Below are 17,408 nucleotides of genomic sequence, written 5' to 3' on the forward strand. Positions count from 1 at the left end.
AAGGAGGCAGGACGCAGGAAGTGTTTATCTGGGAAAACCAAGAATTAGAGTTATAACATTAGTGTAGTTCAAATCACTTGCAGACTTACAATGAACCCTCTTACACAAATATGGTAGTCAGAAAATGTAAACTGTGCACAAAAACTGTAAACTGTAAACTTGTACAGCACTTTCTTAAACCCAGTTTATAAAGAGCTTTACAGGGAATAGAATGAATAATAAAGCTTATTACATCCTGAGATCTATCATCTTATTTGCAAAAATTAAAAAGAAAAATAAATGAAAGTTGAACAATTTAAATAATACAATGCAAAATTAAATTAGGAATTAATAATTTAAAGTAAAAGGCAATTTACATGATTAAGTGATTATAAGTAGACATAGCACATTATAAATAAGAAAAGGGAAGACCTTACACACAAAGCACTTAACGCATTATGAAGGATCGGAACATTTTGCATCCATCAAGTCTTTATGGGCACTTGTAATACCTTATAGCATTATTTAAAAAAGATTTTGTAGTCTACTTTGAGTACATGATTTAAAGGATTAAAGGGTTAAAGGTTATGATTTGAAGCTTCAGTGTCTCACTCTGTCTGGGTCAGAGCTGCTCTTTAAGGATAAATCCTGCATGAGTTCATATGCCAGCGTTTCTCCAGGATCGCTCTGATGTGCTGCACTCATTTGTAATATTAATCTGTTTCAGAAGTGTCAAATTATTGGCATACATCAAGCAGAGAAAACATCTAAGGAGATGCTGAAACTACTAGAATCAGGTTAAGAACTGGCCAATGCCTTATTAAAAAGTGGAAGGACAGCGGGGAAACATCATCTTCAGAGAAGGTATGTGGTCGGAAAGAAATCTTGAATGATCGTGCTCGGCGATCACTTAAACGTGTGGTGAAATCAAATCATAGAAAAACAACAGCAGAAGTCAGAGATATGTTTAATAGTGAAAGTAGGAGCATTTACACACGCACAGTGTGAAGGGAACTCAAGGGATTGGGACTAAACAGCTGTGTAGCCTTAAGAAAACCACTTGTCAGTGAGGCTAACCGGCAAAAATGGCTTCAATTTGCTAGGGAGCATAAATATTGGACTCTGGAGCAATGGAAGAAGGTCATTTGGTCTGATGAGTCCAGATTTACCCTGTTCCAGAGTGATGGGTGCATCAGGATAAGAAGAGAGGCAGCTGAAATGATGCATCCATCATGCCTAGTGCCTACCGTACAAGCCTGTGGGGGCAGTGCTATGATCTGGGGTTGCTGCAGTTGGTCAGGTCTAGGTTCAACGTTATGTGCCCAAAGAATGAGGTCAGCTGACTATCTGAATATACTGAACAACCAGGTTATTTCATCAATGGTCTTTTTTCTTCCCTGATGGCATGGGCATATTCCAAGATGACAATGCCAGGATTCATCAGGCTCAAACTGTGAAAGAGTGGTTCACCAGCATGAGACATCATTTTCACACATGGATTGGCCACCACAGGGTCCAGACCTGAACCCCATTGAGAATTTTTGGGATGTGCTGGAGAAGACTTTGCACAGTGGTCCAAATCTCCCATCATCAATACAAGATCTTGGGGAAAAATTGATGCAACTCTGGACAGAAATAAATGTTGTGACTTGCTTGTATTTTCTCAATGATTTTCTCAGTGTATTTTCTCAATGATTCTTGAAACTTGGTGCTCAAACAACCAGAGCTGAAATCTAAATGTCTTTATATGCCTCATGTCAGCCACAATTCCAGGGTGTTTATACTCTAATAGAAACACCTAGTATGTCCACAGTTAGAAAGTACAGCCTATTTGTGGCCATGAATATTTTGTGTTAGAGATCCACTATTTTATCACTGGTCAGTTTCTGACCACATGACCCAGGCACCTTGGACTAAATATGGGAAGATTAAAATAAAGCACAAACAGAACATCATATTTTATTTCTGAGTGTTTCAGGTCTGTGATCTATTAGTGTTGCATCAGTGGGATCAGATTCATATTTTAGATGAGAATAGCATTCCATATTTGTCTAGTTGACTGTATTTGTATTCATAGTACGATAGTTATTGGTACAGACCAGTCACTAAGGGTAGTCAACATTTCATGCATACTATAAATACACAAGAGGTTGGTTTACCTGTTACTTGGAGTTTGACCTCTATAAGATGATGACTGCTGATGCAACACCTGTACTGTCCCCAGTCCTCTTTAGTCAGACCAGATATGAATAGAGAGAAATTTCCTGGAGCAGCAACCAGCTGAATTCTATCAGTGTAACGATTTGTCTGGTCAGTTGACTAGATGACTTTAGATTCTTTATAAAAAAATAAATAAAAAACTCCATCTGACAGTCTTTGGCTCGGCCAGCAGTTCAGTTTAAGATCTTCATCAGTTTTATTAAAATATGAATGGATTATAAAAATCTTGTATTTGTATTTGCACATACTCATTCAAGGTTACCCAGCACTAAATTCTCCACTAGGTGGAGCTACTGAGAAAGAAATACAGTAGGGATACTGTGACGGTGGCATTTTGCATCAGTGACAATGTGTATCCTTGTTAAACCTTCGCTGATTTATTACTTTTGTTTTTTAATGCCTTATCTTATTTTCACAAAACAGATTAAATGTATTACTGCACAAAATCACACCACCAATGAGCATTCATCTTTGACTTTTTGATATGAAGCATTATCTAGTGCTCGATTCACCTGTTCTTGCACTGCTCTGTCACTGGGTTTTAACATCTTTTCCACATGGTTGTTTAACAAATGAGAAGCTACTCACTGTCACGGTACGCTCGCCTCCCGCCAGGCATGTGGTTTGGCCATCCACGTGCAGTGGGAGGACTTTCATTTGTGGCCACAATTAAAAGGATTTTTATGGTAGGCTCCACTGTAAGCCTCATTGTCAAGCATCCCAATAATAAGAGTTTTAGGGAGCAGTCCGAGGAAGAGGTTTTCTTGGGTGCACACACGACTCCCGGATGGTAAACTGAAGGTTTTCATACAAACTCTGTCGATGGGGTATTTGGCGGTGGCGCTTAAAAGAGCCAGTGCGTGACCTAATTTAACAGCTGGTGAAACGGACACTTTTTTCACAAACAGAGAAGCCATGAGTATTTTTAGAACGTAATCCCCGGCTCCTTCTTTCATTAGACAAAACTCATCTTTACTCCACACCATTTTAATTTTCATATCAACGCCGTTCAGTAAAAGTTTATCCTGAAAAAATATGTCAGAATGAATGTGTCCGATAAATTCAAAGGTTTTACTTTCGGCGCTGAAAACGGCTCTGGTCCTGAGTCCAAGGTTATGCCCCGTCGGGTCCGTAGCCTCCATATGTCCTTCTGTGTCTCTGTAAAAGAACCCGGCAGAAAATTGTGTTTCCAGAGTGTCCCTACTATAATTCAAAAGACATTCAATGACGGCTCTGTAGGGGTGCGTGTTACTCGCTTGGCTGATGAAACGGTCACCCAACATAACATCCACTTGTGAAAACAGATGTTATAGGATAGTTTACCACGCCGACCTTAGCATGGTTAGCAATGTTACTCCCGTCGAGGTTTGTGATTTTACATCTCAGATGCAAAACGGTGTTATTCAAGCCCTGATAATCATCACCATTGCCTGCCACATAAAATTCGATCGCAGAATTGTCGGTAATGGCTGAAAGCAGTGGGATTTCTACGTATGTGTACTTTTCGATACTTGTTTGGGTGTAAGGTAATGTTAAAATGTCTAGTTCCAACTTGGTGCAGACGGTCGACAGACTATGCAGGAAGGCCATAGCGTTAGAATGTGTTCTGTTTTCTTCGTTTGTTAGAGGAAGAGGATGAAGAAAGCTTGTTGCTACTTCGTCTGTTCTTTTTCACACAGACCTTACTCTTGGTGATCTTATGTTTTTTATTTATTGATACAGCACGCCTTCCCAGAGGACGTCTAGCGTTCTTGTAAGCGATAGACGCTAGTGCTGACCCTTCTTGCGCATGCCTTTTATGAGCGATAATATTACTTACTACATCACTTACAATTCCTTTTGCAATAGATTTTAAGTGAGGTTTTGCTATAGAGATACCTCTTTTAATAAAGTGTACAGCCATTTTATATAGCGCTTTGAATATACCACCGAGCCCGGAACCATACATCATCGGGGTTCCTGCAAACCCGGGAAGTCCATTCCCCGCCTGGTGCTTGTAGTAGTCCACATAGACCCGAGGATTCATGTAACTTGCGCCGATCATTTAAAATAATAATAATAATAATAATAATAATAATAATAATGATTTATTTAATCAAATACGAAATGTGTGTTTTGCGGGTTTAAAGTGAAGCTTTGCTACAAGTTTCCCGTACAGAAAGGGTATATGAAAGTTTTTATAAGATTTCACCTCGATGGTAATATTGCTTATGAGAGATTTGCTAACAGGTACGTAGTGTGGCTTGTCATACATGAAAGTGATGATTTAATTGTTCTTCCCAGTTATATGTACACATCTCAGCAAAGGAACAAAACTGTCCCCTACTCTCTGATATTCTTTCATATCCGTGTATATGAACATGGTGTAAAACCCCACGTGAATGTCGGCAGGGAATGGTGCTTCTGGCTCGTCACGTGTGGGAGGTTTATGATCCAGCCCCAGAATGTGTGAATGTGCGAATTTTGTGTTTCACGGGTTGTTAGATCAAGAGATAAACTTTTTATCTTCTTATTCATTTCCTTAACCAGATGTTCTATACTATTATAATACCCATGGTTCAGAAGACATGTAAATACCATACCATTTCCTCCTTCTGCAGAGAGTTTAACAAAAAAGACACTTTCCATGTCCAGCTTCTTCAGCGAGTACCGTGTGTGGGTATTGTACCTCGGTGAGTGCGACCTCCCATCCCCCCACCAACTCTATAGGCTTCAGAAATTTGGTTGTGTAGCACGAAATCTTATTATCGGGGTAAACGTCTTTGGAGGCGTTGCTCAGTAGAGTCACGTAGAATCCGCTCTCTTCCATGGTGATTGGATTATAATTTCATTTTGATTTAGCAGCCCACCTTTTAACCTTTCACAATGTTAAGGATGTCCTCGGCCGGAATCCAGGAGTTAAATTTATTGGGCCACCCAACCCACCTGATCAAGCACATCTTTTATCGGTTCCTAGTTTTTTCAGATAGAATTTTTCTATTTTAAAGGCTTTATCTTTTCCCACTAAAATATTTTGCAGCTCCTGTTCATAAAAGGTCCCATCTACATTTTCCCCATCGAAATTCCGTAATTTGATATGGGAGGGTCTCTCCTTAGACATTCAAAAACGGTAAAATATTCAAATATTCATCCGTAAAGTTCTGCTCGTTCCCTTTCTCACAATGTCTTTTTAATCGTGAAATTCTGACGGTATCGCCGACTCTAAACTTTAATCTTTTTTGTCCCGTCCCGGTAGCAAAGTGATTGACGTTATGTTTTTTCATTAATGTTTTGAAACTTTTATTAAAAAGTTCTTTCCCTTCATCAGGCTGAAGTTTTTTAGGAACTCTGCCTTCTTTTAGAATCGATACAAAGGCTTTTGTAACCTCGGCACCTGTTTTGTTTTTCATAACGCGTACCCAAGCATACTTGGAAAGTTAGCACGTTAGCATAACTTTCATGTTTCCGTTATGTTCGTCATGTCCAGCAAATCGGCCTGCCATTGTTCATCCATGTTTTTTACAATGACTCTGTTTCTTTTAAATTTTACACAGATTGGTTTATGTAGTGTGTATGCATCCTGAGCTGCTAACCAGTTTTTTATTTCCTTATCACCAACCCGTTTACCGCTTTCATCCACCACGGACCTTTGCAGACTCTCGACCCCTCCATAGGATCCCGGGTTTGAAGGAGTGTAGTAAATATTTTTCAGCAGATGTTCAGTCATGGCGAAATGTTTGAAACACAATGAAGAGAGTGCTAGAATGGATTATGGTTTTATTAGCATCTTTTCAGCAAAAGAGGTTATGTTTACGTTACGTTCAATTAAAAATGAAAGCATGCAATCAAAGGTTTTATATACATCAACCTTTTCATCATTACTTAGTTTCAAAACACATACATCTATTACATAGGTGAATATAATATATGCCCATTTTTACATTCATCTGGGTTTTTAAACATATGAGAATAACATGACATATACATATGTAAAGGATAACATGTATTAATAGCTTCTGATACTAGAGAACTCCACTGAATGTCAGACTCATGTACTGCACACATTATCTTTTCCAAATTATATACGGATTTGATCTTATCGGTAACGTTTATGGTTCTGATTCAAGGGTTTTACAGAACAGCATAATCAACTTCATCCTCAGCACTCTTTCTCATGTGAAGGACCGGAGTGGGTGTCGAAGAGGTTTCCCATTTGGCTCGAGTACCAGGGTTCAGGTTTTCGTGCAGCTTCCAGTAGTCCACGACGTCATCGTGTAACTGCTCCCCGCACACGCTATCATTTTTTTCCTTCAGGTTTTCGTGCAGCTTCCAGTAGTCCATGATGTCGTTGTGTACCTGCTATGGTTTTTTTCTACGAACTCTTTGAGAGCAGATTTGATGTTCTGTTCCTCCTGCAGGTCGGTTACCACTACCTCACCGATTGCCTGAATCTTGCTAGAGGATGGAGGTATCTGAATACCGCACGGCCACAAAGCTCTGATTAGAGTGTGTGAACAGTTTTTTTTTATCATCTTAGGTGTGTTGAGGCTGAAATAGGATTCATCTGGATCGTACAGTCATGTGTGCTGACGCTGACTAGGATGGTCAATAGCACAGCCGTGACAGTTTTCTCTCATATCTTCATCAACAGTTCTATACATCAGATTCCCATCACAGCTCAAATGACCCACAGCATCGGTGCGTTGATGCACCCATCGGTTTCGTTGTTATTCATGTTTTCACAAAAGCTTGTTTCAGAGGGTCCACTCTCACCTGTAAGAGCCACTTCATCGTAATATGAGTTCATTGTTGGAGTATAGAATATTAGACCTGTTTCTATACTCATCGTTTCAGGCTGTAATGTTTCAGCGAGTCCATGATCCCCCGCCCCCCATTTATATTAGATGGGCGGGGTGTGCAGTGTGGGGGTGATAGAGAATCAGCCAATGGGAGAGAGTGGGATGGGTGAGTGAGTGAGTGGGTCAGTGAGAGAGACACACAACCGAGACCCACACACGTGTTTGAGTATCAGTACATGACCGACAGTGGAGCGGAGCGGACGTTAAAGATTGGGTAATTTTTATTTACTTTAAACACTTCAATATTTCACAATTAAAGATTTTTTTAAGTCATATAATAATATTAATAATAATAATAATAATAATATTTATATATATTTGATATAAATAATACATCAAAAAAAAAATAAAAAATAAAAATATATATATATATATATATATATATATATATATATATATATATATATATGTGTGGGGGGGGTCAAATCAAATCAAGCAATAAATTATTTTTTTGTCAATTTGTAAATTCCATCTCTCTGTCACACATGGGTGCATTTTTTTCTGTGCACTTACAGTTTGATTGTGTAGTACATCATGTGCTGAGAGAGAAGAAAGAGGAAGGACGTGATGACACCCAGAAGACACTTTTGTGCTCATATGTAAGAGAAAGAGAGAAGAATAGGAAGAAGTTTTTCTGCATGTGATCAAACTTCCTCTCTGCTGTGTGGACATTACGGAGTGGTCCCTTTCAGTGGAGTTCTTCTGAGAGAGTTCTAGAGTTCCAGATCATAGTAGTGTGGAGATTCTCACAGGTAGACTGTAGTTCTGAAGACTGAACCACAGAAGCACTGAAGCTCTGTAGTGTGTACAGCTGTCAGAGCACTCAGTAAACTAGTTCTGTTAAGATGTGTAGCATTGTTTCTGCTGTAGTGTGTAGTGCGTTGGGGAATTCAATAAGAATGCAGGTGTGTTTTTATCTGCTACTTGTGCTCCATATTACTGAAGGTGAGTGTTTCATTTTCTCTACTGCTGTACTTGGATGTACAGGTACATTGAATGCATTTATATGCAGGCGTGTGGCATTAACATTATACAAAGCTTATTTCATAATCTTGATGTACATTTATGATGTAATGTAAATTGGTGTAACAAATTGTTTAGTTGCTCATCAAACCTATATTTTTATGGCATTTAGCCAACACTTTTATCCAAAGTGACATAACTATGTCTGAATATAACTTGAGAGTTAAGGTTGTTGCTCAGGGGCACAACAGTGGCAGTTTGGCAGTGGTAGGACATGAACTGGCAACCTTCTGATGACAAGCCAATTACCTTAACCACTGCACTACCACTGCCACCCCCACAGCATATTCTATGGAGGTTTGTGAGATTATGTGATTTTAGAATATACATTCATCCTTAATCTTTGATGTAGGTTCTCAGTCAGATATTAGAAGTAGTGAAGGAAAGCTCATATTAAACTTACTCATCTATTGTTTTGTTGCTCTATTCCAAAGACAGAAATTAGTAAACACATGATTTCATGACAAATATGACTTTTGTTGACCTTAAAGGCCCACTCAGCACATTTTCTAACATGTAAAAACTTGTTGGCCATGCATACATCATTCTGACATCTACTGGGAAATCTCTTGGTGATTTCCAATAACATTGTCAATTGATTCAAAACAAATTCCAAATAACCATTCTCGTCTGTGACCGTATACATCAGTTTTCTTCAACTTCCAACACATTCAGTAGATGACATCAGAGCAAGTGTGACTTGAAACCCTACCTTTAACATTTATGTTAAAGTCTCCCAGTCTCCCAGTTTTGGGATACTGGGTCTGGAGCAATTTAGTATATAATATATAATAATAACCATTAAAGTATGTCATATGTAATAATTATGTCATACATTATAATAATAGTTAAGCATGTCATATATAATAATAACCATTTGAGATTTACATGTGCAGCCATGTTTAATACTGAAGGCCTTTATCATGTGTGTTTCTGCAGGCTGCATGTTGGTAGGGAATAAGAAGACAGACTACATCACTGCTTACACAGGAGACTCAGTACTGCTGCCCTGCTCCTGTACTGACGGACACACCAAACCTGAGAGTTTCACCTGGAAGAAACACAACACAAACAGATACTCATGGGATGTGATCTCCAATGAGAGTGAACAGTACAGAAACAGAGTTCAGCTGGGTACTGCTCACTCTCCAGGAAATCTCTCTCTACACATATCACACCTGACTGAAGAGGATGAGGGAGACTACAGGTGTTATTTTAACCAGTGGAAATATAAAAACATCAAACTCACCATTAAAGGTAAAACACTGTTTTTATCCAAATCCAACTGTAATAATGTTTGTATGAATAAATATATCTCAATAAATCCAGCTCTAGGGTTTTCTTAGATATACACTAGCAAAGTCTTGGTTGTCTGAGTTACTTGTAGACTTATTGCTAAGTCATGTTTGGTGTTACCAAATGGTAAAAATATCTTGTCCTGTGTAAGTAAGAGTTTCATTACTTTAACACACTTACTCTGTAAATTGTCACCTAGGCAGGTTTCAGCTCATCATTCTGAAAACTGCACAGTGTGCAGATCATTAATGTAGGTGGACCAGCTGGATCAAAATCACTAATGTGTTCTTATTTTAGATTTTTGATTTGAAAAGTAGGTAATGCTCTGCTATGACAAGTTGCAAATAGACATACACAAAAGTTTGACAGTCAGCTCTGATGTCAAGTTGATATATGAAGTGACATATTTAGAGTTTTTGTTAATGTAATTATTTACCCCATCGTACTTACCTACAACCAAGGGCAGAGGTGAAGACAAAGGTTTAATGCACATAAAGCTTAAAAAAATGATCTGCTTTCAAATTAAGCCTGTAATTACAATTTATATTATGAAGAGCATCCTCTTATGCAAAGCCTAGCATGTGTTATGTTCAAATGTGTAACTAGGTTCCTTAGTTCTAATATATCCTGCTTTCTCACAGCTTTTCCATTCAGTTAGCCTAACTTTGAGTTTAACCTACTAAATGTGTGGTGCAGAGACTGGATACTTTATGTAACCTACCTATTCTGTCTACATTGCATTCTGGCAGTGTTAAGATCATGAGGCAAGAGGCAGTATTGGATCTTTTACTGTGATGACACATAAACATGTATCAATCAACTGTGTGTGTGACAGACTTGACCCCCCCAGTTCTGTTGATAAAAACCTTTTTTTTTTAAATTTGGAACTCCAAGTTATAATATTGTATTTTATTGTAGGCGACTATTGTATTGTATTGTAATTGTTAACTTAGCACAACATTGTCCCATAACTAACATAAGTAGCCTAATGTAAAAATTAGATGGGTGATCATGAATGATCGAACATTAAAAACAGAATGTTAAAATATTCAAAACAACAAGCTGATTACAATGAACATTTAGACTTAACTGATGCTTCCATCCAAAGTAACTTACAACTATAACCAAGTACAACTTGAATAATTGAGTGCCTGGAGCCCAACAGTGGTTACTTAGCAGGGGTGGGGTTTGAACCAACAACTTTCCAATTACATGTCAAGTACCTTAACCACCTAGCTTATGTTACCTCCAAAATTACACCATATCAAGACCGCCCACAATCACCGGATTTTGCTCCACTCAGGCAAAAAAGGAGTGATGTGGCAGTTAGATGTGACAGACGCTTAAGCCTTCCAAAAGATGAGAATGGTGTAACGTTGCGCAGTAAGGAGGTGGACGCATGTGCTGAGAGGAGCGAGATTTAATAGGGGCAAATCCAAAATCAGGGTCATTAAAGCAGTCCAGGGTCACAGAGCCGACATGGAGAGTACTGGGAAACATTACAAAACAAAAACAGACAAAGGCTAACTAGGGAAGCAGGCTAGGAAAACACAAAGGACTAGGAAACACAAAGACACGGAGTACAAAGAAACAAGGATCAAACATTCAAACATTAATTCAAAACGAAACAAACAGTCAAACCTCTGAACGAACAAACAATAAACTACAACGACCAAGGCATACAGCAGGGTTTAAATACATGAACTTAGAAATGAGGGACAGGTGTACACAATCACTGTGAGGACAAAATGAAACTATGGAACGGAACAAAACACAAGACATGGAAAACACGGAACATGGAAGGGACTGATCGTGACAAATGGGAATCTAATTGGAATGGGAATCTAACTGGATCATCTCTATAAGTTTCCATTTCTGTTAGAATTGTTCCTATTCAGACCTTTGCCTGTATAGACACAATGGCAAACCCCTCACTAAACACACAGACAAACTCAGGGAGGCGAGGTGGAAAAGTGAACAAAGACGAGCACTTCAATAATGTGATCAGTATCATGTGTTGGATGTGGTACTTGATCACTGGCTTGATATAAAGAATTCTAGTGCTTCCACACTGACGCTCTATCACAGAGTTATACATATATTGTCTGATCTTTCTTTGACTAGTAGATTGGCGTGGCATTAGAGATCAATCACCATTTTATTAGTAACAAAATAAAACACTCTATTTAAGGACCAGGCCAGAACACTTTCAATACAGTATCATTTTCAAAGCGTTCATTTATAACAGAGTCATATGTTTTTTTATTTCAGCCTCCCAAGCCAGTGTCAAGAACAGGAAGGTACTACATGGTTTGAGGTGTTCACATCTGTTCAGTTTTCGTAGTAACCTCATGTACCGCAACCGCCCTCAGTCTGTGTTTGCAACTCCCTCATCACCAGTTTACTAGTGTTTCCTATGTCTTTGCTACACTATTTATTCTTTCTGGTTCCATTAATTCCCTGTCAAGTATTATCACTGTTCTATCGCATGTACTGAGCAATTCCCTGGTGTGTTTATATCTGGCTATTACCCTGCCTGTTTCACTTTACAATTGTTGCTTAATCCACTACAAATAAAACTCGGCTGTCCGCAAGCATCTGGCCTGTACTAAGATATCACACCTCACTTGGTAAGCAACATCTGATCATTAATGTTATATGCTGGACATGCCTGAAATACACTGAGCTACAAAGTCAGCAGTTATAAAGTTATATGATATTTCAACCAGTTCTGCCTCCACGGTCTGACGCCGTGACGGTATTGGTCATCAGCCCCGATTTTCCTCTGGGGGTATTGGGGTGGTTATAGTGGCAGTACTCATTCTCAGCCGACTCTGTCTCCTGGGGGGGTCTAGTTATGTTATTTTAACTGCAAACATATTTAAAACTTATGTAAAAAAAAAACAAAAAAACAACAACAACAACAACCTATAGTCCTTGAGTGAAGTGTTATGTCAACTAACCAACTGACAGTATTGTGTTATAAAGAGACTGCATGACAGCTGTCTGACAGAATCAGCCTTTATTAATGTGTATTTAGTGTCACGGAACGCTCGCCTCCCGCGAGGCACGTGGTTTGGCCAGCCACGTGCAGTGGGAGGACTTTCATTTGTGGCCACGCCTACACACACCTGTACTTCGCTCCGTCTGTGTGTATTCAAACTCACGTCAGGGTGTGCGGCGTTGTTGATCGTTGTCTATGTAACGTGTTGATGTAACGTGTTAATGTTTCTTCGTCATTGTGAAAGCGTATGCGTGTTCATCGTGTTTGTTTAAATGTCACTCGTTTCATGTTATCGTTTGTGAGTGCCGCTGTCATTTATGTAATAAATGTTCGTCCCTGTCGAGGAAGTGTGCGCGTCCTGCTCCACGCCCTGCGGCACTCGGGCCACCACGCGTTACATTTAGGTTTGTGACAGCTGTTATGAAGGACTTATGAAGACCACTCTTAGGAAACGTGTTAGTAAATTAGAAATGTAGATTTTGATCAAATATTAAAAAATTGTTACATTGGTACTTACTAACAAACAAAGCTCAAATTGTTACCTAAATGGATCAAACCAAATTGCTCAGTTACACCTTATAACTATCATTGTTATAAGGATAGTCAATGTCATTAGAACAATGCTAAAAATCATATAATATTAAAGTAAATATTTATTAATCTAACAAGCAAATGTGGTGGAATCTGACAGTGGGGTGTGTTTCTACAGGTTGTGTACTGGAACACAACAGGGAGACAAAACACATCACTGCACACACAGGAGACTCAGTACTGCTACCCTGCAGCTGCACAGACCTACACGCCAAACCTGCAAATTTCACCTGGAAGAAATACAACCCAAACAGTAAAACATGGGAAGTGATCTCCAGTGAGAGTGAACAGTACAGAAACAGAGTTCAGCTGGGTATTGTTCACTCTCCAGGAAATCTCTCTCTACTCATATCACACCTGACTGAGGAAGATGAGGGAGATTACGATTGTATGCATAAGGAATATGAACAACTATACATCAGACTCACTTTTAAAGGTAAGTAATTTAGATCTGTATTCTTAGTGCATTGATAATCTCATAAATAAACTTTAGCAAACCAGTGTTACATTATACCTGTAGCACCTGTTACACCTATAGAGCACTCTTAGACTATCAAAGGCTATTATACTGGAGATAGGATGAATGCTACAAATCACTGGAGTAGTGTTTTCTCACTGATGTGGCTTGTTAGGTGTTTGTTTGCAAAAGCACAGCTAAAACAAGTCCAGGGTAAATATACATTTCATCCATTTTTATAGGGGTGTATTTGTGGTTAAAGTGGTCTTGTACTTTAAAAATACTTGACTGGGTTTTAAATTATGACTTAATCTTCTGGAAACAATCCATAATGTCACTGACCCTCATTTTGTCTTTCATGTTATTTCTAAAGTGCATAGTTAGACTATGACAGTATCAATAAACTGCCAGTGTAAAATTGTTTCCCAGCCACACTACATCTTATACACCCAAAGTGACAGAAATGTCCTGTTTTTGATTCATTGCTTAGTACTAGATGTGTTCAGTTGTCCAAATAACTATTTTATCTATTTTACCTCATAATGACATTTTTCTTAAAGAGTTATGCGTCCTAACTATGACCATCCACAAACAGTAAGTAGGAACTGTGTGAACTGAAACCTCAAACTACTGTGGTTGGGGAAATACTGTTTTGCACTGGCACTTTGATATTGTCATAGTCAGGAAATGTCAAAATTTATGAAAGATACAAATTTGATGTAAAATGTATTACTTCACAATACTTCACAAAATGACAGAAATCCACTGTTTTTGACTTACCATCTTGTACTAGATGTGCTCCCAGTTGTCCAAATACATATGTTTTACCTCAAAATTGTATTTTTTATTAACTTTCATAAGTCCAAAATCATGTGTTCTAAGAAAGTAACAGCATCAAACTATTTCTCAGTCACACTAGTTTGACTAAAGGCTATACCCAAAATGACAGAAGTCATCCGTTTTTGACTCATCTCACCCAGTATTAGATGTATTCCCAATTGTCCAAAGACAGGTTTTACCTGAAAATGACATTTTTCTTCAAGTATCCTGAGTATAACATTGTCAATAAAGTGATAGTGCAAAACTGTATTTCCCAACCACATAAGTCCAATTACAGGCTATATACCCAAATTGACAGCTTTTTGGTCAACATACAAAACAAATTTAAAATATATATTTTAAATACTTTTAATACTTCATTGGGAATTTTATTTTTGACATAATTTGATTTGTTTTGTGGCCGTATAATTCCATCGCATTAGTGCTGACTCTAATATAACATCATTACTTGGAAAGTCAAGGCTTCATTATAATTAGATTTAAGCAACTTTTAAACATGCACTGATGAGCTTGTTCACCTGGCCCCCAGTCAGGCGCAATTACATGTCTACTAGTGTCACGAATGTAAATGTGTATGTTCCTATACACATTTATAATGGGTCAGTACTGTAGCCAAACCTGCAAACACAAGTAGTACTAAAGCAGTACACCATCTTATGCTAACAAACACATGTCCCTCTCCAGGAATCTCAACAACAGAATTTACATCAAGATTTGATGGCAAAACAAGTGCAAAGGCTCCAGCTGACGCTTCCACTACTGACAGTGCAAAGACTCTGACTGATGGTAACATGCATTTACTGCGTATCAACATGGTCTCCTAATATCTTAAAAAGCAATTAAAATGCATGCTGTGTAAAAACACAAACACTAACACGCACACAAATACACATAACATTTGTATAACGTTTGCCTTCAGATGTCCAAAACCCTGCACGTGGTCTATTATATATCCTCATGACTACTGCCGTGGGAGCTGTCCTCCTCCTGCTGCTGGGTCTCGTGGGGGTCTTGTGCTGGAGATACAAAGGTAGACACACAAACACACACACACACACACACACATGCATGCATACAAGTTGTGGGTCACACTGTCTGATTTTCTAATGTAGTACAGAGACATGGACAAACGAGGCTAAGAAAGGGGCAAACAGAAGAGAAGAGAGAGCAGGAGACACAGGTGAATGCTCACATACCATCCACTGTAACATAAGAAAAACAACCTCCACATCATTACTGGCACATGTCCTTCAAGGTCAAATCTTCCATGGTATGTGTGTGTGTGTGTGTTTTTACAGGATTGTTCTGCTATGCTTTGTTCACCTGTTCAAGTGAGTGCTACTTTGTATCTGAATACTGGGGGGGGGGGGGGGGTTCAGATAATACAATACAATTAGTACAATACAGTTCAAATAAGGGATCACATATATCACATACAGCACTTTTTTAATGTGGGTTTTTTTTTTTTTTTTAAATGAGGAAAACCATCTGTGGGAAACACAGGTTGTGAAGTTCAGGTTTTGTTGAAACAGTAACAAATACCTGAGCAGAGGGCTTTATACAGATAGTGTGTGGGGTTCCCTAGTTGTGTGGGGTCCATGGTGAGTTTCTGATACAAAGCAGCTCCTGATACACTGATTTTTGATGATGGCTGTTGTGATCTCCAGTTTGAAATCAGTGGAGATGGTGTTGTCTAGGAAGCTCAGACTCCACATCACTTACTGTACTGAGTTACAAAGGGAGATGGACAGTTGTCTCATTTCACAAATGTATCATCCATCTCTACTGCTTTTTGCATGTTGACCTCCAAGTTGTTTTCAGTGCACCACAAAGCCAGACGAGCCACTTGACTCCACTAGCAGTCCCGTCAGTGTTGCTAACGAGTCCTGTTAGGATCATTTGCTTGATGATAGCTGGAGATGCACTTGTTGGTGTAGCAGGAGGACTGAGAGTATCCAGCCGTGAGGAACCCCAGTGCTGATGGATAGGGCCTCTGACAGATAAGGTTCCAGGCACATAAGCTACCTTCGATCTCACAGGTAGTTGAAAATGCTCTGACAGACGTAGTGTTCCACTCTCAGTTGTGTTGAAAGCTGAGCTGAAGTCTACAAATATGTCTCTGTCATAGGATCCTAGAAGGTCCAGATGAGTACAGACATAGTGTTGATTGTGACTGTGCATAGTGCAGATTGCTCTGTATGCAAACTATTTCAGTCCAAGGAGGTGGGAGTGATGGACGACGTAAAACAGAACCAGCTTCTCGAAGCATTTCATGACTACTGATGTTAAAGCTTCTGACCTGTAGGTATTAAGGCTGGTTATATTGTCCTTCTTTGGACAAGGATTATTTACCATTAAATTCTACATGTGTTTCACTTCACCTGTGTCCTTATGGAGCACAGCTCTTATCACTGCATTCATATGAAAACGGGTCTTCTGGACATGTACCAGTGATTTCACACCACATATAGCATATTGTTGTTGCCCTTTGCATGATGGTCATAGGTGCATAAAGGTTATTGGTGCATTTGAATTGTGCATTTGTGTGCATGTATAGACTCTTATATACAGTATTTTTTCGAAAGTGTGCTTTAGTGTTTACACAAATTTGCTAATTTTCCATTTCTGTGTTTCTACAGGAAGATTCAAGTGTCCTATATGCAACTGTAAATCGAAAAGCGAAATGCAAAACAGCACAAGAACAGGTGTGCATCATACTGAATGTGTGTTTTGTAAACATGTGTGTGTGTGTGTGTTATAACAATTGTTAATGTGTTATTCCTACAGGATGATATCACTTACTCCACTGTAATACACAGTCAGAAAACCAAACCCGCATCCACTCCAATGGATAATGCAGATTATACAGAATATGCCAGCATCAAATTAAATTCAAATTAAGCACACACTCTCTCTCTCACACACACACACACACACACACACACACACAAACACACACACACACAAACAAATGCAATCAAGCAAATGGACAAAAAATAAACATACAAAAACATATATGGTAGCCAATAAATAGCAAGTATTTTATTTGTTTCTTCACTGTAAATGCCTCATTAGGGGTTAATCTGCTGAAAGATGATTTGAATACTTCTGTGAATTATTAGCTTTTTTGCATGTAATTTATTAGTAGTAGTGCTTTTGG

General features: G+C 38.7%; 1 protein-coding gene across 1 annotated transcript; it reads left to right on the top strand.

The window, feature by feature from the left end:
• The first annotated feature begins 7,557 nt into the window (after positions 1–7,557).
• On the top strand, positions 7,558–17,157 carry LOC145660206 (uncharacterized). Its single transcript, XM_081724403.1, has 9 exons — positions 7,558–7,982; positions 9,000–9,317; positions 13,070–13,387; positions 14,933–15,034; positions 15,168–15,278; positions 15,361–15,428; positions 15,547–15,579; positions 16,888–16,953; positions 17,036–17,157. Exons 1-9 carry the CDS (start codon positions 7,883–7,885, stop codon positions 17,147–17,149), a joined length of 1,230 nt encoding a protein of 409 aa, XP_081580529.1. The 5' UTR covers positions 7,558–7,882; the 3' UTR covers positions 17,150–17,157.
• The last annotated feature ends 251 nt before the right edge of the window (positions 17,158–17,408 follow it).

Source organism: Electrophorus electricus, chromosome 2 (assembly GCF_041902795.1).
Source record: "Electrophorus electricus isolate QZ-2024a chromosome 2, ASM4190279v1, whole genome shotgun sequence".
Taxonomy (NCBI): Eukaryota; Metazoa; Chordata; class Actinopteri; order Gymnotiformes; family Gymnotidae; genus Electrophorus; species Electrophorus electricus.